Source organism: Aythya fuligula, chromosome 5 (assembly GCF_009819795.1).
Source record: "Aythya fuligula isolate bAytFul2 chromosome 5, bAytFul2.pri, whole genome shotgun sequence".
NCBI classification, from domain to species: Eukaryota; Metazoa; Chordata; class Aves; order Anseriformes; family Anatidae; genus Aythya; species Aythya fuligula.
The window spans coordinates 38,402,621-38,425,063 of NC_045563.1; the positions used below are offsets into that span (position 1 = coordinate 38,402,621).

The 22,443-nt window shown below is 39.3% G+C and overlaps 2 protein-coding genes across 2 annotated transcripts in view; both read left to right on the forward strand.

Annotated features, from left to right (window-relative positions):
• Window positions 1–12,316, forward strand: part of GPR176 (G protein-coupled receptor 176) — a 33,204-nt gene extending 20,888 nt beyond the window's left edge. Inside the window, exons 2-3 of the mRNA XM_032188076.1 lie at window positions 7,695–7,947; window positions 9,448–12,316. Coding sequence (XP_032043967.1) covers window positions 7,695–7,947; window positions 9,448–10,555 — 1,361 coding nt within the window. The 3' untranslated portion in view covers window positions 10,556–12,316. The remainder of the gene's footprint in view (window positions 1–7,694; window positions 7,948–9,447) is intronic.
• A 4,050-nt stretch (window positions 12,317–16,366) lies between these two features.
• The window catches only part of FSIP1 (fibrous sheath interacting protein 1), an 81,185-nt gene continuing 75,108 nt past the window's right edge, over window positions 16,367–22,443 (forward strand). The window contains exons 1-6 of the mRNA XM_032187629.1: window positions 16,367–16,427; window positions 17,385–17,522; window positions 18,671–18,851; window positions 19,760–19,843; window positions 20,847–21,019; window positions 21,932–22,016. Of these exons, the coding sequence (XP_032043520.1) occupies window positions 17,397–17,522; window positions 18,671–18,851; window positions 19,760–19,843; window positions 20,847–21,019; window positions 21,932–22,016 (649 nt within the window). The 5' untranslated portion in view covers window positions 16,367–16,427; window positions 17,385–17,396. The remainder of the gene's footprint in view (window positions 16,428–17,384; window positions 17,523–18,670; window positions 18,852–19,759; window positions 19,844–20,846; window positions 21,020–21,931; window positions 22,017–22,443) is intronic.

Genomic DNA, 22,443 nt, shown 5'->3' on the forward strand with positions numbered 1-22,443 from the left:
GGGATGATGTTTTTACCTCTTCTGTATCCATTCCCTTTTATCTAGATAGAGAATATTTTTACTACTCATCTATCAGGCTAAAAGGGAATGGATAGAGAAGAGGTAAAAAGATTAATCCCCACCTTATAGGGTATGTCATGGGGGTCATGCTTTAAAAATTTTGGGCTGCATTTTTGCAGTAAGTAAAATAAGCTTGTCCCTTAGGCACTGCGATTCAAAAAGCTAATAACCTTGGAAAGATTTATATTCTTGTTACAGTGAGAGCAGTAAATCTGGACATTCTTTTTCAGGTTCTTAATTTCCTTGCGTAGGTTTCAAAGGCAGTGCTACACATTTGTCATATTTTCCTGAGGTGGGAACAATTCAAGGTCCTGAAGTTGCCGAAGCAATATTCTTTAAACTTTTATCCTTCCAAGGAGCTCAAGGAGTTTCAGGTTCTTTGAGGTCACCAGCTTTAAAACAGGCAAATCGTTCAGAAAAGTCAAGTGTACTTCAGCAGAATAAGCGGGTTTGGTTATTTCCTTGATTGGCTTAAATGGTTTTGGCAGTTGTTGAAGGACTGTAGTTTATCGAAAGGGAGAAAATGACTGTTCTATACCCAGAAATTTTGTCCATTTAATGGGATTGTAAGTGCAAAATGTGAGATGGGAAAAAGTGGCAGTGGATGTGAAGAACTGGAGAATTGCCAATGTAGCACTTTACCTCCCTTTAAATATGTTTATCCGAAAGAAATAAAAATGGGTATCCAAGATCTTTAGCATTATGTAGTTATTTAAGAATCTGTCCATCAAACAGAAAATCTATAACATACTAAGGACAAGATTAATATAATTCTGTATGTAACCTTGTTCAATCATTGTTCCCTTTAGCCATTTTGACATAACAAATACCATCGTACCACACAAGAAATTAAAGAAAAAAAAACATTCATGAAGCTAAAAAAAACATTCATGAAGCTAAGAAGCATTTAAATGATTCTGTAAGGTTTGTTTTTCTTGATATGAGGAAATACACCATGAACACTGTGTTCTAGGCATGCTCAGAGCCCATTAACTGATGCTTTAAGGAGGAAATCAGTGAATCACTTATGAATGCGCAATGTGGCAGCTCTGCCACAAGTCTGAAATGCGAATGAGAATTCTAAGAACAGGAGTGAGGAACATTATCTTCAAATTAAGGAGAGAACCCGATCTCTGAAGAGGGGGAAAAAAAGGTTTGTTTTACAGCAAACTTTGTTCAAAGGCAATTTTCATGCAGTTTTCATTCATCTGGGACACAAAACATTTGGTTGCATGTGTGCACAAACTGCTAATAAAGGAAGTATGTTAAAATGGCAAATTAATTCAAAGTTACTCTCTATTCCTTTTAAGTGGTTTGCAAGTGTTATCACTGAATTTTGAAGTCGGTAGGTGGAACACTACCTGAAAACAAATCAAACCTTTTATAACTTCTGGCTGTTTTTGTCTTTTTTATGTATAAAGACAGTTGTCTGATTTTTTTTTTTTTTTTTTTTTTGAACTAGAATATACAATACTTACAAAGAATTACAACAATTTGGGCCTGTTTGAGGAAAGTTGGACTAGATGATCTCCAAAGGTCCCTGCCAGCTTCAAATCCTCTGTGATTCTGTGATAAAGTAATGCGCTTCTTCATGCTGTATAGCACAACACATACTCTGATATGCCCCTCTTGCCTCTGGAAACAAGTAAGCAGACAACATATGTTTAACATAAGGGTATGTGATAGCTACCTGTCATGGGTTGCCAAAAGTGTTTTCACGGTACTGCCTTTTGAGTGATGCTTGTAGTTGAACAGACTGAGTTCTGCAGAAAACATCTTCCTCAAAATACCCCTGAAAATAACAACAATAATAAACAGTGTTGTTGGAGGCTTGAGAGTGTAATCATCCTGGTGTTTCAACAAGTGTTTTTCCCATTGAATATGTTGATAGAAACTGTGACTTGTTCAGCTGTTAGCTTTTGGTTTTTAATGAAAGGTTTCAATAGAAAAAGGCTTGTTTCTAGCCTTTCTTGTTGCTTCCTAATTTCTTTTTTATAGAGAGGGCTGCTGTCTCCTTTCCTGTAACACTGCGGCCCACGGGGGTAGGGGCTGCAGGAGGCTGTGTGGTGGAAAGGATGTTTGGACTCTGAGAACCCCGCTGTGGAAGGGGAAATGAGCAGGCAGAAGAAAGCAAGCTGTGAGAAGGATTATGCTAGAGCGTGGACTTTGTTTTGGTTCAATTATGTGCTGATGAATGTTCACAGAAATACAAAATGAATGTCGTACCCAGCTAATGGACTGCGTTCCCTGAGATGACAAAGAGCAATAAGTATATTTTTTTGAGATGGCTGCATGGCAAATGCATTTGTTTTAGATAACAACCAGTGGTTTCCATGGGGATCATTCTTCTGCTTTTTAAAGGTATTATTAAGAATCTTTTACCTAGTTTGAATTACTGCTAAGAGCTATTACTTCAAAACTATGTCAGCTGTTGATGCCTGAATCAACACTTTGTGTCTAGCAGTGAAACCTGGGGGGGGGGGTACAGCTTGGGGAGAGTTTTTTTTTTTTTTTTTTTTTTTCCTGCTTTGAATCAAAAATCATGCACCCTGATAACATTTAATGCTCAGGGAACATTACTCCTTGCAAATACAATGAATTTAAAATGCTACAAAGGCTTGAAGGGCATTTTCTGGGCAGTGTGACGTGTCAGACTGTTCTTGTATTTATTTCTCAGTGTAATTCTGTGCAACTTCATGTACTGTATGGCTGCTTGTCTTTTGATATTTCTCAAAAAAAAAAAAAAGTAAGGGTTAACTAGAAATAACCATCCTTTCAATCTGAGTATGGTGGAATTAGTGCATGGAGATTTTCTTGAATATTGACATTTATGATAAAGAAAATATAAGAAATGTTTGGCAAGTTTTATACATATGTTTGTTGCTAACATGAGAAGAGCTGCTTCTCATGCACTTTTAGTGTTTCCTATTCTTCTTCTTTGCCTGGAGAAATTTTCAAAGGCACAGAGAAGCTGGATACATTTCTCCTCATTCAGTCTGTGTATTGATAAGGTTTCCAGCCAATGTGAGATACAGTTAGGGCGATTTGTAGGCTTGGCTCATTCTCTGAGAAGGCCAAAGATACTTTTTGAAATGAAAAGCACTTTTTCTTCTTTCAGTGTTGGAGTTCCGTGCAACCACTATGGGATATGCTTTGTCACATGTGATCATTTATAAATGATGCACATATCCAGGTCAGTATTGACTTGCAGGTAAACAGCCAGATGCTACATTTTCCAGCTGCTTGTTCACCCTAACTTTCTCTGGGTGTCCCTAAGCTAACCAATGCCAATCCTGTGTAGTTCATCAATTCTTAATCCAAGGTTATGTAGCCCTGGGCTGGTTCTCCAGCAGAAATACCTCACAGAAGAACCCATGATGAAAACAACAGCTTTGCCCACTGTGAGGACATGCAACAGCCTAGTACAGTTGTTCCCCACAGGGAATATCATTGTTAGATTAGTGACTTCCATGGGTTCAACAGTGAATGACTAATATATATAGAACAGCAGAGTGGCTCTGCACACTGTGAGAAGATGCAGAGTGCCTTTGCTGTAATGCTTGTTGAATTACCTTGTTGCCTGGAATGTTGTTATCCTTTTCCATAGAAAGGAGTAGCTTCTGAAAGGTGAGAAGGAACAAAGTGGGAAACGTATTCAGTCTGTTGTTAACCTTCTTAATATTTGATACTATACAAAGTTTCTGGTGTAATTTTTTCATTGTGTGGCTTTGAGCTGCATAAAGGGAAATACTTGATTAAAAGGCATCAGCAGAAAGAGCTACTAGCTTGTGCTGAAGCTGATCGTCTGATTCATCAGATCAGAGGGACTTATAAATATGCAAAGTACTCATAGTTGCAAGTGAGGGGAGGAGGGAGAACGTTACCCTGAAGGATATTCACTCATTAATTTTCCAGTGTCCCAAGTGAATACTTCTGCGTTCTTATCATTTTTTTTTGCCTTTAAGGTTCTGACTTTGTCTAAGAGCTCTTCCTTATCTTACAACCAGTATTTTGTGTGCTTTAGTCTTCCCGTTTCTATCTAGGATCAATCAGCACTAATCAGAGCTAATGTCATGTCCTTGTGGCTCTGTGATGCATAAATGATGATATAACATCATGTGTAGAAGTAATTCAACAGTTGAAAACCTAGAATCTTGAGTCAAGCTTCTCTGTAGGACCCTGAAGAGTAGCTCAGAAGTTCTCTAGCAGCTCCTGGAGAATTATTTTTAAACCCTCTGATTTTTTTTCTTTCTATTCTTCATTTATAATCATTTAATAGAGGTGAAACTTGCTTTGGAAGTAAGGTTATAAAACCAATGAGGTCCAAACCAGATGAAGAATTTTAATTAAATACAAATACAGCTTCTCCACTACTTCAGGGCATTGTAGTAATACGTTTTTACTATGTGAGCAGTACTTCTTTAATAACTGGGAAGTTAGAGAGATTTTTTGAAAGCCAGTGATTTGGCTGACTGCTTATCTCTTAGTAACTGGAAGCTTTAAATACAACTGATTGAATACTGCCTTTTGAATATATTGTCAAGCCGAAAGCACCTGCCAAAACCAGATGATAATTCCATTCTTTAAAGTACATCAGCTGGTAAATACATAACTCAATATTTTGTCAGCTACCCGAAAGAAATTGGCATAAGACACATGACACAGTATGTAGAAAATTGAATTGCAAATTACATTTAAATACTGTAGACCTAAATAGCATGTCTGTGAGGTAGATTTCAAAGCTAATATTGCATGCTCTTATTGGAAATGCTGCATGAAGGCTACTGGTTTATCAAGAAGCTGAACTGGTCTTTCTGATATTGTTACTTCCCTCTTTTCTTCTATACGCATTGGCCACATGAACAATATATTCTTGCTGGCATTTCGGTTCTGTGAGCAACCATGGGAAAACTCTACTCAGCAAATAAAAGCTTGGTAGTTTTTTTTTAATTGGATAGAAAAATCAAGCTAAGGAATTCTCAGCTGTGAGGGACTGCAGCTGCTTTTTCATATCTCAATCAGCAGTGTAAGATGTTCTCTCATTGTGTAATATTGTTTACCCTATCAAAACACTAAAATCTGACAGTCTCATAAATCAATTACATTTCAACTTAAGAGCTTCTGATGTCAGTAATACATGTTATCGACAATATGCAGTTGTTGATGCAGTCTGTGGTAAGAACGGTTCTTCTTGCAGGTAGCAAGATAAATTCCACCATGCGTGCTGTCCAGCTGCAGCAGAATAAATAAATGGGGTTGTCTTGTCAAGCAGTGCTTTTGTGCAAGTAGCTATGCTTTGGTTGGCCTTGCGGTACTGCACAGTACATCTCCAGGAGAAAAACCAAGGAGAGTCATTTTACTGATACGATACTGGCCTTTGCTATGGAGTTACTGCTAGTGTGAAACATATAGCTTACACATGAGCTATGCACTGAACAACACTCTGTAATTTGGCTAGTGCTGAGAATTTTACTGATTCACCGATCATTCAGGCCAGTTTTTTCCTAGTGCACAGTGACTGGCTAACAAAGAATGATTGCAGTACTTCTTCAGTATGAAGACTTGAACATAGTTTAATCAGTCGCGCAACTGAGCTATTACGTTTTATTTTTGTCCTGGATCTGCTGCCTGGCAAGATGATTTACTGTCTATTGCCTAGTGCCCCATGGAAAGAGGCATTTAAAAAACCTCCATTGGAATTGATTAGCTAGAGCATAGTATCATCAAGAGATGCATGTTCCACTTGAGATTTTTCTCCATTAAAACCCCTGACTGATTACTAGGGGGAGTTGTATAGAACGTTTGCTTCCTTTTCTTTGTCAGATCACTTCATAAAAGGGTGAATGCTTTCTGAAAGTAACTCTGATGTCTTGTAAGTTTACAAAGAATGCTCATCAGCCCCCTGAGAAAACTTTGTATGTTTTTATGCTGCTTTTATGATGTATATATGACAAACATTTAGATGAAACATAAGGCAGCTTTCAGTTTTAATTGAACAACTTGCTTAGAAATGCACGATATGCACATATCCTTAAAATAACTTACTCTGGCTGCCTTGCTGTCTTCCAGTTTTGACATGCTTTGAAAGTCTGTTTCCTGTTGCTGTCAATGAGTCTTCAAATGCTGTGTCTGGAGACAGCACTTTAAAAAAAATAAAATTCAAATTGTAGGTGCTGGAGCCTGAGCCAAAACCCTGTCTGTGCAGGCATGGGTAGAAAGCTGGGGCCAGGCTGTATGTGCACCCTGCTCAGCTGTGCCAGCAGGGATCCTCCCCAGCTCTGCACCATAAACCCCCCTCTGCCTGGGTACCACAAAGTGCCTGCCACAGTGTCTGATGAGCCAGAGAGCTCACTGCCCCTTGTGCATCACCTGCCTCGCGAGGGAAGAGCCAGCGCCAGGGCGATGTGGGGCTCAGGAGAGAAGGGGCTGCCTGCCTCTCGCCACCTTCTCCATTCCTCGCATCCCTCCCCTGTGCTGTCACAGAAACCCTGAGAATCAGGCTGTTTGATCAAAGTCAAGAGAGAAGACTTTAATAGTAAATCCATCTTCATTTTTGCACTGTTCTATTAAGCCTTTTTTCCCCTGTAGCATTATTTTAATATGTATTTATATTTTATTTTAAAGCAAATAGCTTGCTAAAAACAGTTTTTATAAAGGAGACATAAAATCCTGTATTATGAGGGTTTTTTTTGATGACATCTTGGTACACGGTAGAAGTGGCCCAGAGCTACCAGAACAGACTGCTACATGTACTCCTGTGCTGCTGTGAATTAAAATTATGGAGAAATTTGGGGTGGAAATTTTGTTTCTGTGATGTGGTATTTCTTCCTGAGGTCTGGATAAAGTAAGATGATGAGGTAAGAACTGTGATTTAGCTAATTCTGGTTTCTCTCTGTGCTTCTGATTCCTGTCTATTCCCTATTTGAAACAGATGTGTAGGGCTTGAATATCCAAAACAGTGGGTTGCATTCAGTGTGTTCTTTAGTGAAGTTATGCGCATAGAGTCTTTTTTTTTCCTGTCCTATTTGTTTAATGGCATGGTATTATGGATATTGAGAATCTCTTGGGCGGAAAAAAGGATCAAATTTCTTCTGGATGTGGTTGCATAGATGCCTTTCTGTGCCATTACGTTGGCCAGTGGAAGGAAAAGCAAGCTTCTGTGATCCACTTACAGAGACACAGATTAACAGTACATCTATATTTCTTTGCTTACAATGTATTTGTCTGTTTTAAAAAATGCAGTAATTATTAAAATATCTGCACTTCATGCATGAGTCAACATAAGCACCTGAAAACATAGTTTTCATAGCCTGCCTAGTCACTTGCTTCTGAAAGTCTGCAGTTATTTGTTACTGGTAACTGGGAGGAGGTAACTGGGGCGTAATTGGTGTGTTTCCAGTCTCCTGACCTACCAAGCCTCTGACCATTACACAGACTTAATAGCCTGAGCAGTGTGGTGGTTCAAATCAGTGACTCCTGGCAAACTCCAAGCAGGTGCATTTTATTTGCAATATTAGGGAACAATCAGAGCTATTAAAATTAATGCTTTTTTCAGGGGCTGGGGGGGAGGATGTTTTTGTTGTTGATTTGGTTAGGTTTGTTTGCCTTGTTATCCTTCCTGTCTCCACTCACAGGTAACATCATGGTGCTGTGGTCAACTTGCAGAACATCGGTACTTAAGTCTGTAACAAACAGATTCATTAAGAATTTGGCCTGCTCTGGGATTTGTGCCATCCTAGTTTGTGTGCCTTTTGACATTGTTCTTAGTGCCAGTCCACACTGCTGCTGGTGGATCTACACAATGCTCTTCTGCAGAATTGCCAAGTTTCTGCACAAAGTCTTCTGCTCAGTGACCATCCTCAGTTTTCCAGCCATTGCTCTTGACAGGTAAGAGGTTAAACTTGCCAGGACGGTAATCCTTGATTTTTTTTTTTTTTCCTTCAGTTTTTTCTCACTCATGATACTCTTTTCTTCCCTTTCATTTTAGTCTTATAAATGCTCAAGTGTTGTTTTATGCTGTTACTGGCACAGGCTGCCCAGAGAGGTGCGGGACTTTCCTCCTTGGAGATCTCCAAAAGCCACCTGGGCAGCCTGCTCTGCATGGCCCAGCCTGAGCAGGGCTTGGACCAGGTGGGCTCCAGGGGGTCCTGCCAGCCTCGGGTAGGTTGTCCAACAATTTCAATTTCCAAATCTAGTTTTCTTTAAGGAAAAATAAAATGAAATAAAGGCCCCTGTTAATACAACCAGAATTATTTCAGAGAAATGTTGTATGTAGAACGTAAATCTAAAACAGAGGTGGAGCTTTGGACTGCATAAATTTTAGGATTCCATTAACTTTGCTTATTATTATTAGCTGTTATGGATCCCACCTAAATGCATGGCTCTATGAGAGTGACTAAGAGAGTGACTAAGGTATCTGTAAGGAAGGGTAAATACTGTTGTAATATAACTTATATTGCAAAAACAGTGTATTTTATATACATTAGATAAAATTGTTAGTCTGTTAACATGTCTCACTGCAGAAAGTTAGCTCTACAAAAACAAAGCTAATGAATTAGAAAGTCTCTTAGAAACTTGGTAAGTAACTTGGTAAGTATAGTATCGTTACCTATAATGCATAGCAGTGTTGCCACTGGAACAGTTATAATTTGGCCTTTCCTAGTAAAACTTTGTGATCTTACTAATAAAAACACAAATTGTTACTGCTTATGAGGATAAGAGTAAAAGGTTAGGTCTCCTGTGGAAAGTCTGCGAGCTTAAAAGTTCACAGCAGTAAGCAAACAGTGAATCAGTGAATGAAAATTTGATGTCAGAGATGTGTTGCTTTTTTAATGTACATAGAGCATTCAGTGTTTGACTACACTTTTGCTCAGGGCTTTGCCAACTAGAGCATGTGCAAAACAAAACTCCATTTTACTTCCAGTAGCTGCGTGTTATTTGTAGCCAACAGGTGGTGTTATCCAAATATAAGGGGAAAAGCATCAGAAAGTAGCTATTCAAATTAACTGTGTCTGGCCTTCCACAGCTTTATATCTCCATCACATATTTGGAGCGTTTGTGCTGTGTGCAATATAGTGTTCAGTGCACAAATAGAAAAGTTATGTTTTCATAATGTTTATACACATTGAAGTGAAAATTTTTTCCACCATTAATGGGACCCTGAAGTGCAAATATTATTTTTTTCTACAAAGAGACCTGCAAAGCCAGACCCTTGTTTCTTTTCTTTCATAGCAGGTAGTCAGTTGGCAACTCAATTAGGGATTTGGCAGCATTATGCTTGTACGGTTTCTGAGAGGCTTCACACAAGTGCTATGCTTGTTCTGAAGAATACCCTTTGCATTGTATAAGTTACATGTGTTTTTTTCTTGGTTTATTTTTCCACAACAGGTACTATTCTGTTTTATACCCTCTGGAAAGAAAAATATCTGATGCAAAATCCCGGGACCTGGTTATCTACATCTGGGCCCATGCAATAGTGGCCAGCATTCCGGTATTTGCTGTGACCAATGTGTCTGATATTTATGCCATGTCGACCTGTTCCGAACCCTGGACCTACTCCCTCGGCCACCTGATCTACGTTATCATCTATAACATCACCACTGTGATTGTACCAGTGGCTGTGGTATTTCTCTTCATGATTCTTATTCGCAGGGCACTGAGTGCCAGCCAGAAGAAAAAAGTTATCATAGCTGCCTTAAGGACCCCTCAGAATACAATTTCCATCCCTTATGCCTCCCAGCGAGAAGCTGAGCTTCATGCCATGCTGCTTTCTATGGTTATGATATTTATTTTCTGCAGTGTTCCGTACGTGACTCTGGTGGTTTACCGCACCATACTTAATATTTCAGATATTTCAGTCTTCTTGCTCCTCACTGCCATTTGGTTGCCCAAGGTCTCTTTGCTAGCCAATCCTTTGTTGTTTTTAACTGTTAACAAATCTGTACGGAAGTGCTTAGTGGGGATGATAGTACAGCTGCACCAAAGGTATAGCAGGAGAAACATTGTCAGTTCGGGTGGTGTTGCAGATGCTAATCTGGAGCCCAATGTCCGTTCAGGGAGCCAGCTTCTGGAGATGTTTCACATTGGGCAACAACAAATCTTCAAGCCAACAGAGGATGAGGAGAATGAAACTAAATCCATTGGCTCTGGTGACTTTCAGCAGAAAGAAATACCTACCACCAGCTTAGAGGTAGAAGAGACTTTGATTCATAAATTTGCACCACAGATGATTGCAGACTCTGCAGCTCAGGTAGCGCCAGCTGTGCCCACTGAAGCTGATATGGTAAATGACAAGTATTCCATGCAGTTTGGTTTTGGACCCTTTGAGCTGCCTCCACAGTGGCTCTCAGAAAACCGGAACAGTAAGAAGCGACTCCTGCCTCCTTTGGGGAATACTCCTGAAGAGCTAATCCAGACAAAGCAGCCTAAATGTAAAGCAGAAAGAAAAATCAGCAGAAATAATAAAGTCAGTATCTTTCCCAAGGTGGATTCTTAGGAAGAGCAGGAGCTTTAAGTGACAGATGAAGGTCACCTTCTGTTACATGTGTGATCCCATGGATCTTTGTTGTGCTGAAATTTGTTACAGGCTGATTTTTTTGTGCCAAATACAATTAAAACAAACAGGAAACACACACATGAGTGTTCTTTATTAATGTGTTTTCATGAAAATAATACATTGAAAGATGGTGATTCTTGATTTTATTTGTGAAATACCTACAATAATACACTCCTGATTAGCTTTCAAGAAAACAGACATGGCTTTGGGAACACTTTTCTTATGACTGAAGAATGGAAATGTGGTTGTTGGTTTGTTGGGGACCCTTATATTAAAATGGACTGGCTATCAAAGAAGCTTAATAGGAAAGGATTTAGGGGAGTACAAGAGGATGCAAAATGGATAAGACCTAACCTCGTGTAAACAGACACAGCCAGCTTCTGCACAATTCATTAATGAAATAAGATGGACTACTAAGTACATCTATTATTAAGCCAATTTTTCGAATCAATGTTAAAATAAAACTTGCTGGACTCTTGCACAAATTAGTTACCAATTATCTGTTGAACTATACTTTTTTAAAACTTAAAACTATATTTTGGCTTAATTTCAGCAAATTCAAGGATAACCAAATTGTCGTGTGTGTCACAAACCTGATAAAAAAAAATCCTGAAATACCACTTTTTTTAAAAAACATACATTCTTGTTTATTGGGGTCAGGATTCGTCCTGCATTGTCTCCAATCTAGCTTTTACTTCAAGCTCCAAGAATAAATGTGCCAAGGGCATAAATGTATCACTTTGATCCTGTGAAAAAGGACACAATGTCCCAACAGTGTTATGTATGTGTTATGTACATAAGCAAGGGGTCAACCTTAAAATAGACTTGTATCTATTGGTGCACTCTGCTTGTTTTCTTACAGGAAAGCTAGCAAATGAAAGAAAAGGGTCAGAAATGCTAGCAGCCTTGTATTGAACCTGTTGAGCGAGGAAGCTGATAAAGGACTGCAGAAGGCAAGTTTTACTAATGTTGTTGTTCACTATTGTTAAGAGGCAGGGAGGTTTTTCTTTTACCTTCACTGCTCTAAATACCACTCCTCTTACTCCACTTGTCTCACAGATTAGACCACCCAGCGTACAAACATGAGACTTCTAAATCTGGTGAATCAGAGTCGCACCATCCCTGGTATCAGCACAGCAGCCTTTCTCTGAGAGTTGATTGTACTGCAGCTTGCCCCCTGCATTGTCACAGGCACATCACCTCGTTTATACTGTGTGAATTTTGAATTGTGTCAGTCTGTTAGATGACCTTGAAACTATTGTAACCCTGGTATTTTAATCCTTGTTCAGTCGCGAGTAGTCTTTCCTTCTTTCTTATTGGCATTCACTGTTGTCTCAGTGGGTAGTTTCTGAAAAGCACAATCTAGTAATGCCCAGACACTCCGTGTGGTTCTCCTGTAGTTCAGCCCTTTGGTGCATGCTGGACCTTCACCTATTGTAACTGCCTGTTTATGAAAGTAGTTTTCTTTAAAGCATACTTCTTAAAAGGACAAGGTGAGTTATCTTGCCAAGTTCACAGTAGCTTGCCAAATCCAAACAGTTACTGTTGAAAGTGGACAAAAAAAAATAATCTGCTGAAGCAAAATTTGGAGATGTACCTGTTCTTCCTTTCATGTGTATGAAGCAAGTCAACAGCTTCTGGTGGCTCTGAGGTGGTAGATTTCTACATGGCATTCAAAGCAAATGTTTTAATAAAAGTTATTTAAAAAAAAAAAAAAGTTTTGTAAATTACTGTGTAAATTGTTTTCCCCTCTTTCTTCTCTGTTTTCAGTGCTGTTCACTTTTTGCTAGTTCAAGAACAACTCAGCTTGGGAGCAAGGAGCACTCTCCCCAGCTGCCTTGCCTCTTAGATGCAGAGATGACGAGGCAGACACAGTTTGCCCAGAACCAGACAAAATAAATACTCCAGGAAAAGGTGTTTCTTCTGTGACAGAGGTAGAGAAGTGCCATAGCAGACAGACTTTTTTTGAAGTACTGATTTTGAAAACAAACGTTTTTGTTTGTTTTTCTGAAGTTACTGAAAATGGAATCCATTAAAAAAAAAAAACAACAAAAACACAACCAAATGTCAGAAACAAAGTAGAAGTTATAGTTTCCTTATGAATTTTGATTAGATTCATTATTTATGGCTCACTTACACATATATACTGGCCTCTGTGATTGATGAATGTGGATAAATGGCTACTCAGATCTGAACTTCCTTTAAGGAAAACAAACTTGGTCCTAGTTTTATCCCTTTCACCCCTCATGTTGGATGAAATGCCAATGATAAATTTGAAGAGACAAATTCTATAGGATTGTTTTATATCTGGAAAAGCAAGGGGGTTGATTTTATGACTGTTGAGAAAAAATATATTTTCATTTCAAATAGAACACATGTAAGAACTTGTGCACAGTTCTTTAACAGATTGTGTCTGAAGACATTGAAACCTTTCACCTAGAAGTTAAAAAAGGTCTTTTTTTTACACCTGAAGAATTAATTCAGTATGTAGTAGTTGTGAATATTTTATTGTCGTCCCTTTTCCAACAGTTTATCCATAGGAATTCTTAAGAGAAATGGAAAAAGTACACAAAAGTACACAAAAGCACATCTTTGCATAGAACAAAACATCTGTATAAGGTTTATAGTATGGCCTCTATAGAAAACTCATCAGAAAACAGTAATTCAGGAGACTCTGCAAGATGGAGTATTTGACTTGTAGAGTTTGATTTGTAACTTCACCGAAGGCAGCAGTAATGACTCAAAGGTACCACTGCCTGTAGGCTTCTTCAAACAATTTCTACAGGGCTAAATGTTTTACAGCATTCAATATAAACAAGTCAAAATATTTCACTGAAGATGAGCAAATTTTTTTATGTTGTTTGTTTTTAACCACCAGAGGTTTTGGTAAGATTCTTTTCCCTGACTATTGATGAAAAAATTGAAGTACCAAGCAAAGCTATGGGGATGGAAGAAAGGAAAGCCTGGTGTAATTTGGGCTGTGAAAATAGATTTAAGGGATAAATCTTCTTACTGGAGCATTAACTTGTATGTACGTAGGAGTGGTTCTTTTTTTCCTTATCCATGAGGAGAAAGTGGGCTATTTTTTTTAAAGAAAGCATAAGAAATACCAAGTCAGATCCAATTCCTGAATATACAAACATTTATTAAGGCAAACCAGAGTTGTTTCTCTACTTAGTTGCTCTTCTGCATCCCTATGGCTAAACGTAATGCACCAAGATAAAGGCTTACTTAAAAAAATCCTTTCTGCATGTTAAGCAGCGTTCTTTCTTCTGTGCTTCCATTTTGAGTGAAACCCAGCCCTGTATGTCTTGCCTGGGTCATGTCCTGTCCGTAGGCACTGTGAGGGCCTCATTGTCCTAGTCCCCTTGTGAGGGGGCAGCGGACTCCAGCCCTCTGCACCCTGCATGGGCAGGCAGCTCAGCACAGTGCTGACCCTGCCAAGCTCCAGCCTCCTTAACCCGCTGCCTTCCAGCAGCAGCACAGAAGACAGCCTTGTTGAGGCAGGAAATTCCAAATGCAAATCAAAGAATGAGAATCTGGCTTTATTAAACAAGATGTGAGTTTACTGTTTACTGAATTTAGCATTTGAGTTCAGACTTGCCTCCTCAGCTGACCGGTTTCTATGCTACATCGCTACTGCGGATGGAGCGTACTGCAGAATGCTACTCATCCTCATGGTGAATTTCTGGAAAAGCTGGAATATGACACAGGATTCCTGATTTTTTACCCTTGACTTGGTGCACTCCAGTCTAGAGATACTGATCTATTTGTCCTTTACAAGGGTCTGTTTATTCCCCAAACGTTTTGGAGAATTAATACAATGTGTTCATCTTGCTCTCAGTAGTGCAACTGTTACAGTCTATCTTAAAAATATTGCCTGTTGTAAAGGAAAGCTACTTCATGTGAGTATGCAAAGAAAATTTAAAATATCAAATATGTAGTAAGTATTAAATGAAGTTTTGGTAATTTGCCTTCCGACCTGTACAACAATGAAGGTAGTGTTTTGGCTACCTGTGTATTAAAACATTGTTTAGCAGAAAAGTATGAATACAAGCAGTACTAAAAGGAAAAAAATTCCTGTATTTCTCCCCTCATTTGTGTTTCTTCTTGATGGGATCAAGGAGAAAAGGATAAATGAATTCTGTTGCTATGGTGACTGTGTTCCAAGTATCAAGACAGCTTGTCTAAATGCGACTTCATGATGTTGTAACCTATCTTTTAGGATGAAAAGCACAGCTTGGAGTGCTTTTCTTGCTGTGCTCTTTCTAAGCACACAGTTTTCTTCCATTCAGTCTTTTTTTTTTCTTTTCTTTCTTTCTTTTTTTTTTTTTTTTAATCCCCATCACGCTCCAGATAGGTCTCATTTATCATGGAACAAAACTGACATATTCCCCAAAAGGCAAAAAAGAAAATCACACCCCTTTTTCTGCTTTACTAGTTCAAACTTCATTATAAATACACCACCATCGGTAATATTCAAAATTCTTTAATATTTATAATAATAATATAACCTGTACAAAAATTCACCTCTGAGTAGAGGACTGAAGGCGGCAGTGTCCTGACTGGTGTGTTACAGCCCTGCTGAGCTCGTTTCAGTTGCATGGCAGGCGCCTCGGGAAAGCAGCATTGTCGGCGCTTCGAGGGGCCTCTGGTTGGATTGCTCTCAAGTTTATCCCTAGTGGTGTACAACTCCTGGAATTTCAACTGCCATTACGAACAACCTTTTTTTTTTGTTTGTTTGTTTGTTTTTTCCTAAGCATTGTAGATAAGAAAAGTTTAGAAATTTCAACCCAAGGCCTCAGAATACAGAAGATGGGAGGAACAAAAATGTTAGTGTTAAAACTGGTTAAGGATGTCCTGTTACTGTGGGACTGCTGAATGCTGAGACAGGCTGTCCCCCGGGGTGTTCCGTACATAATTATTGCTTCCTTTCCAAGTGTTCCCCACAGACAGAAACCACGCAGAGAGGAGAGCGTCTTCTCAACAAAGGTATGAATACATGAAAGCAATAGCACATTCCTTCCAGAAAAATAAAATAAACAAAACCATATATCTACCTGGAACTCAGCATGCTCACGTAGGAGGCTAAACACACCGCTAGAGTACTGTCTCTCTGTTTTTAGCACTTAATGGTAAAGGCTATTGTTTTACTGCGCTAAATGCCAGGAGAAGAACGGTTCCCGTAATGGGGCAGTAACACGTCTGTCGTGCGCTGAGTGTCAACAGGGGTTGACTGCAGACCACAAATCCATGCCCCCAGGAAATCAGGGATTATTCTGGCAGAAATGTTTGCCAGTCAAAGCCTTACTTTGAGCGTGGTGCAGTTCGTTCCTTCAAACTGCTTCTTGAAAACTGCTGCTGCCGGCGGAAACCTGCCTTTAACACGCACAGATACAAAAGAAAGTTGCAATTAAACCCCAGATAGAATCACAGACCGGCTGAGGTCGGAAAAGACCTCCGAGACCAGCTGGTCCAACGCCCCTGCCGCCACCACCCGCCCCAGCGCCAGGCGCAGCCTTCCCTCATCCCCCCGGGCCACTGACGGGACCGCGTCCCCGGGCAGCCCGCGGGCGGCAAGGAGCGGCCCCCCGGCCCCCCCCTCCCGGCAGTGGTTCCGCCCGCTCCAAGTCAGGCCTCGCGAGAGGCCGGCGCAACCGGTGACTGGGGGGGGGGGGAGTCATGGTAACGGCGCCGCCGCCCCTGTAACGGGTAGGGACGGGGCCGGCCCGGGCGGGGGGCGCTGCGCCCCTCTGTCCGTCCGTCCGTCAGTCAGTCAGTCCGTCCGTTCACCTCTCCGTGGGCGGGCTCGGTGGGTGTAAGCCTCGCCTCAGCGGGCACTGCTGTCTTTATACCTCGGCACTGGGAAAGCTGCCGGTGCTCCCCAGGTGCCCCATTCCCGTCCATTTCCCAGCTCCCGTCTGCTCGCAGCGCGTCCAGAGAGGGGCCTGGGACACGGGGCCTGTGGGGAGCGGCTGAGGGGGGCAGCTGGGGGTGCGCAGTCTGGGGAAGGGCAGGCTCAGGGGAGACCTCACTGCTCCCTACAGCTACCGGAAAGGAAGGCGTGGGGAGCTGGGGGTCACCCTCTTCTCACAGATAACCAGCGATAGGACTAGAGGGAATGGCCTCAAGCTGCACCAGGAGAGGTTCAGGCTGGACATGAGGAGACATTTCTGCTCAGAAAGAGCAGTCAGGCATTGGGACGGGTTGCCCAGGGAGGTGGTGGAGTCACCGTCCCTGGGGGTGTTTAAGGAGAGGCTGGACGTGGTGCTTAGGGACATGATCTAGTGGGTGACATTGGTGGTAGGGGGGTGGTTGGAGCAGATGATCGTGGAGGTCTTTTCCAACCTTAATGATGCAACGATTCTATGTCTGTTGTTTAAAAGCAAAATAGAAAAGGGACGGGGAGCATGGTCTCTTGGGTTTGAGAGCTCCCCCTGTTTAGAAGCAATGGGCATGAAACAAAATAAGCCGTGGCACTTCCTCATGCCAGGTGTGCAAGTACTTTTAAGGTTCATGCAAGCTGAAGTTTCACAGAAGCACACTTGAATCCTTTGATTAGCTTGGTGATGCAGGTTTATATTTGTCCAATTATAAAAACTGACTGGTAGAGTAGCAACTAGTCTGTACTAGAAAGACCTCTCAATATTGAATTGCCAGAAAGGATTTGAAACTTGTTTAATCTACATCTGAAATGAGCTTGTGTTCTTGCTTTATTAATAAACTTGTAGTTTGGAAGGTGTTTTTATTACTGTTATTTTTTCTTCAGTTTTAGATTGCAATGCATATTATGAGGCGGAGCTTGGATAAAATTTCAAGGCCTGCATCTAGCTCAAGAGCTTATACAAGTTGTAGATCTTTAAGTGCATCTATGGAGTTATTAACACCAGAGCCATGTTTGCCAAAGGTAATTCTTTTCACCTTCAGCTGCTTAGAAACTCTGTGCTTTCTTAGCAGAATGCCAAAGAAACAAGATTCTGCTCTTTTAGTATTGCATACAGTTCTGGGGTCTGTCAGTGTGCTAAGGAGTTATGTGAAACTTCATGAATTTGGGCTGCTCCTTATGCATGTATGGAATAACGTTTATTTTTTTTTTAAGTCGGAATCTTCTAGGTTTGCTGCAGAAAGGTCTGTTCAGCATTACCACCTGGAAAACTTGGTTGTATTCATTTTAATACTTAATCAGATTATTAAATAAATCCTATTTAAAGTGTTTGTTTGTTTGTTTTAGTTAATAGTATTCCAGCAAATATAGGCAAGCTCCAGGAGTTTGACAAATTCTATTGGAAGGAAGGTGTTTTGTCCATCCTTTGAAAAAATTAATATCAGGGTTTAACTTAATTTTGGGAATGAGGGTATGTAATACAGTTGTTAGGTTGTAGGAACTGGGACTTGAGAATCTGAGATTTAGGTTTGAGATTTAGTGCTGTACTGTTCACCTGTCTGTAGAATGGGATCATACCTAAATTCTTCCTAAAGATGTTAAAAATATATCTATTTTTGAAGGTTCACTCTCAGGTATTAGGGTTACTATGAGATAACTTTGAATCCAAGTTCTCACATAACCCTCATTGGCAATTGCATGAAAATTGCTGTCTCAAGACTGATGAATTAGGCATAAGCATTTCAGCCTTTCAAAAGCTCTAGAAAAAACTCTGTGGTATGACCAAGAGATGAGGATGCAACCTGGTGCAGAGCAGCCAGTGTCAGGAAACAGTTGAGGCTGTTGCCCACACAGACTGGTTGGCTGTACTCTGCTGTAGTAGAAGTGGCATACGTCTTCAGAAGTCCTTCCTAGTGTGACAATCCCAACTCCAGCAGTCTGTGATAAGATGAGCCTGAGCAAACAGACTCATTAGTGTGTCAGAACACTGAATATTGGGTATCAGATCTGAAAATTGTTATTTTATTTAAGAGGTATTTTGCAGTCTTATGTTGAAACATTATTAGCCTGTGTAATATTATGTGATTACCATGATTACCTATTACCTGTGATTATCCTCCCAGCCCTACAGATTTATATCTGTGTGATATTAACTAATTTACATTTCATAGGTTGATTCACCTGTCAGTCTGGGTGGTAGTCATCAAAGAAATTTAGAAGACTGCTCTCCAGAAAAAAGCAAAGGTGATGGCAGAGGGAAATCTGATACCAAGGAAGTAAGAACAGATCAGCAAACGTCAGTGGAGAGTGTGTCCTTTTCTCAGGAGTGCGTGTGGAATCCCAATGAGTCAGGTGCGGGAATGCCTAACATTTTCTTGTGGTGTGGCTAGACCAAACATTGTGTCACTATAGTGCGGGTAAAATTCTATCGGTGGAGAGCAAAGAGAATGTAAACAAGTAAGGCTCCAGAAAAGAAAGAGGAGGAAAATGGTGGTGTCAAAATTTATGCCTTCACTTTTTTTCACTATTTTGAATTTATCTGTGAAATACCGTGCTAATAGGTGTGATTACGCCATGTGGCGTCTAAGCTGTGATCTGCACCTTGGTGGTGGCCTAGAAAATCAGGAGAAATCTTCTGCACTTGTTTTATGGAACCATGTTAGAAAGCATTTTCAGTAAGGTGTTTTCATCCAACTTTTCAAAGATCACGACCATTTGTGAGAACTTTATATTCTAATAATGGTCCATCAGACCAAATAAAGGGAAATGATTTTTGTAAATTTTAGTATTTAACAACTAAACGATGTAAATACTCATAACAGTCTTTAAATACAAATGTACAATATCTCATTGTAATGAAATCACTTGTCGAAGTGCTTCACATGGAATTCTTTTGGCATTCTATAAATGCTAATAAACTGGCTTTCCAGAGCTTCTGCCTATTTTAAAATAGAGAAGTGAAGGCCAGTATGCGAAGCAGAAAGTTTCAATATCTGCTTTAAGCTTAGATAGCTTTCCTGACAGAATTGAGGTCAAAAGAAATACCATGATTTCTAACATGAGTACTGGCGTACTAGTATGTACCATTTTTTAGAGAGTAATCCAATTTTTAAAAATCTGAGAGTAATCCACTCCCAGTTCAGGCTCTGTGTTGTTCCTGAAATGACAAAAAAAATATTTTGTTCTCTTAACTGTCAAAAGTTATTTTACATCTATATTATTGTGAAAGGCTTTTTTTTTTTTTTTTTTTTTTCCCCCAGGATGTGTCTCTAATTCAGATTCTGGAGATGATAGCACTGAAACACAGACTTCGAAATTCTGTGAACTTTCCCAAGGAAAAACAAGTAATGCCAAAGAGGGTATTACTTTTCAGGTGTATAAAGTGTAGCGTGCAATAAATTAATGTTTTTTCCTTTTCTGGTTAATGCTCATTGAAAAAGTATATGCCTTGTACTATTCATTTAAAGATTATTTCATTAAAGAATACTTTATTTAATGATATGTTAGTATTTAGGTTTTATGTAGATTGACCAGTCTAATAAGGCAGAATGCAGTGGTGGTTCTATCTAGTTGTTCATCTCACGCAGTGTTCATTTCTTTGGAACAGAAACTGGGGGCATGGACAGTGCCACAAATGTTTTTTCTACTCTTGCCATGGAAGCTAAGTTCCAGTAGAAAAGAAGGTGCTATAACATGAGAGTGCTATAGAAAGAGGAAAGGCTAAAAGTGATAAGAAATTGAAATCTTAGTATTTAGGAAAAAGAAGTGACAACACAAAAATCCATGTAAATTAAATAATGGTAGTTTCTATAATGTTTGACCATTTTTATTTTTAAAAGCAACATTTTTCCAGAACCAGTATCAGAATCTGCTTTGGGTGAGATCTGTCAAGACTAAACCTTGTATAACATAAAAAGGTAGAGGTGTAGGAGAGTCTCTCTTAACCCCACAGTTGTTCACTTTAATGAAAGACATTTCAATGTGTATTCTAGTAGTCAGCCTCAAAAAAAACCTGTTTTGAGTTGTAAACTTGTTTTGTATGTCATTATCGCTGATGCTGTGGAGATGTCACTCTTCTACTATATATGAAGCACTTACCCCAAAGGGATTGCCCACCCCCTGCCCAATATCAAACTGCTCCAACTAAGAGTTTTGTTCAGCATTCATTTACAGACTTTCATGTTTCTCCCTGCTTCAAACAGGTCTAAAAATGAAAATGGTATACATATCCTTGAGACTAACTGTACTTTTGTCTGTAGTTGTTGTCAAATTACTTGTATTGTTTTTTCTACTTTTTTTTTTTAATTTGATATGTGTCAAATTAGCAATTTAAAATCTAATCTACAGCAGACTCTTCCAAGTTAGAAGATTCTGAAGAGACAGAAGGAGATCCTCAGATTCAAGTAGCCATAAGGAAAATGAAAAAGCTTGATACAATACTGGCAAAAAAACATTTTAAGGAAAGCACAATTAAAAAACAAGGCAAAGAAATGAGAACAAAGCTCTGGAAAGAACTTCAGGTTAGAATTATACTGCTTGTTTTGTAAATAATATATCCTAGATGACTGTCTTACAGAATGATCTCATTTCACAGGCACATTGTTTTATAAAATAATTAGGAATTGACTGACTGAAGTGAAGAAATGGATTACTAAAAAGTAACTTTGAATAACTTTTAATATATATTGGCTAGGCAGGCTTTGAAACAGGGACACGAACCTTAGAAATTGGTATGACCAATAGTCAAGTATACAGCTGCCTGGGTGTGATTTACATGCACGGAGTCTTATGCTTGAGCTCATTACTTGCAGGTTGTGATATGGCATGAACCCAGAGCTAAGAGTGTTTATTCTGCTCTAGCGTGACCATTCTTATGCCCCTCCATTTCAGTATTTGTTTTTATTGAAGCAGTCAGAGATGCACCCTGATGAAGAAGGCATGACAATGCTACAGTGTGAATTTCTTTACATTATTCCTGCTATAGCCTTTAGCAGTTAATTGTCATCTCAAGCCTTGAAACATGAGATTTAGATTTTCCTCTGAAACTAGATTATTGTATACTTTTCATGAATATAAATATATGTTGCTAAAAAGATGTGATTGCATTTGGTTTGGGTGCATCTCATAACTTCAGTGGATTTGAGAGACATATATCCATTACAGAAGGTCCTTGCCTTGTGAGATGTCTCCATGAAAGAGACAATGCATAACAGATGCTTTGAAGTTCCACCACACCTTTGTCTTTACTCCAGGAGATGTTCAAATAGCCTTAAGACTAAAACAAAGCAGTAAGAAAATGTTGCCACTGAACACGGAATTTTTTGATAGGGCCTGAAGTTTGTTAGGCCTGATAAACAGATAGAGTATTTTGCAGCAGTTTAAGTAAACGTATGCTAGTAACTGTATATTTATGCTTTATTGCTTTTAAATAGTCTGACAATAGCACTGGAAGCCATGAAGAGATAGAAAACACAAAACTTTTCTTAACTTTGATCTCATCTTGGCAGGATACAGCTGGTAAGTAGGAAAGAAAAAAAGACCCTGATCTAATTCTGTATTTTATTAATATTCATATTTTTGTTAGATAATATTAAAGCTTTCAAACTTTTAGAATAAAAAAATGTAATAACATATCAAGGGACTACTTGAAAAATGAAATAATTTTTGCATTCTCACAGAACTCGAAGTTGTGCTCTATGATGATTTTTCTTAAATATATTTTGTTGTTGTTGCTTGTTTTTTTTTTTTTTTTTTTTTTTTTTTTTTTTTTTTTCCCAAAGAACTGGCTACTCAAGAAAGGTAAGGATTTAAGATAAGTAACACTTGCTTTTTCAAGTTGATGGCCAGCAAAGATTTCAGAAAGGATGCCTGACTGAGAACACTGCTAAATTGAAGTGATAATAGCAGATACAGGGAAAACAGAGTAGAAACCTGCCGAAAGATT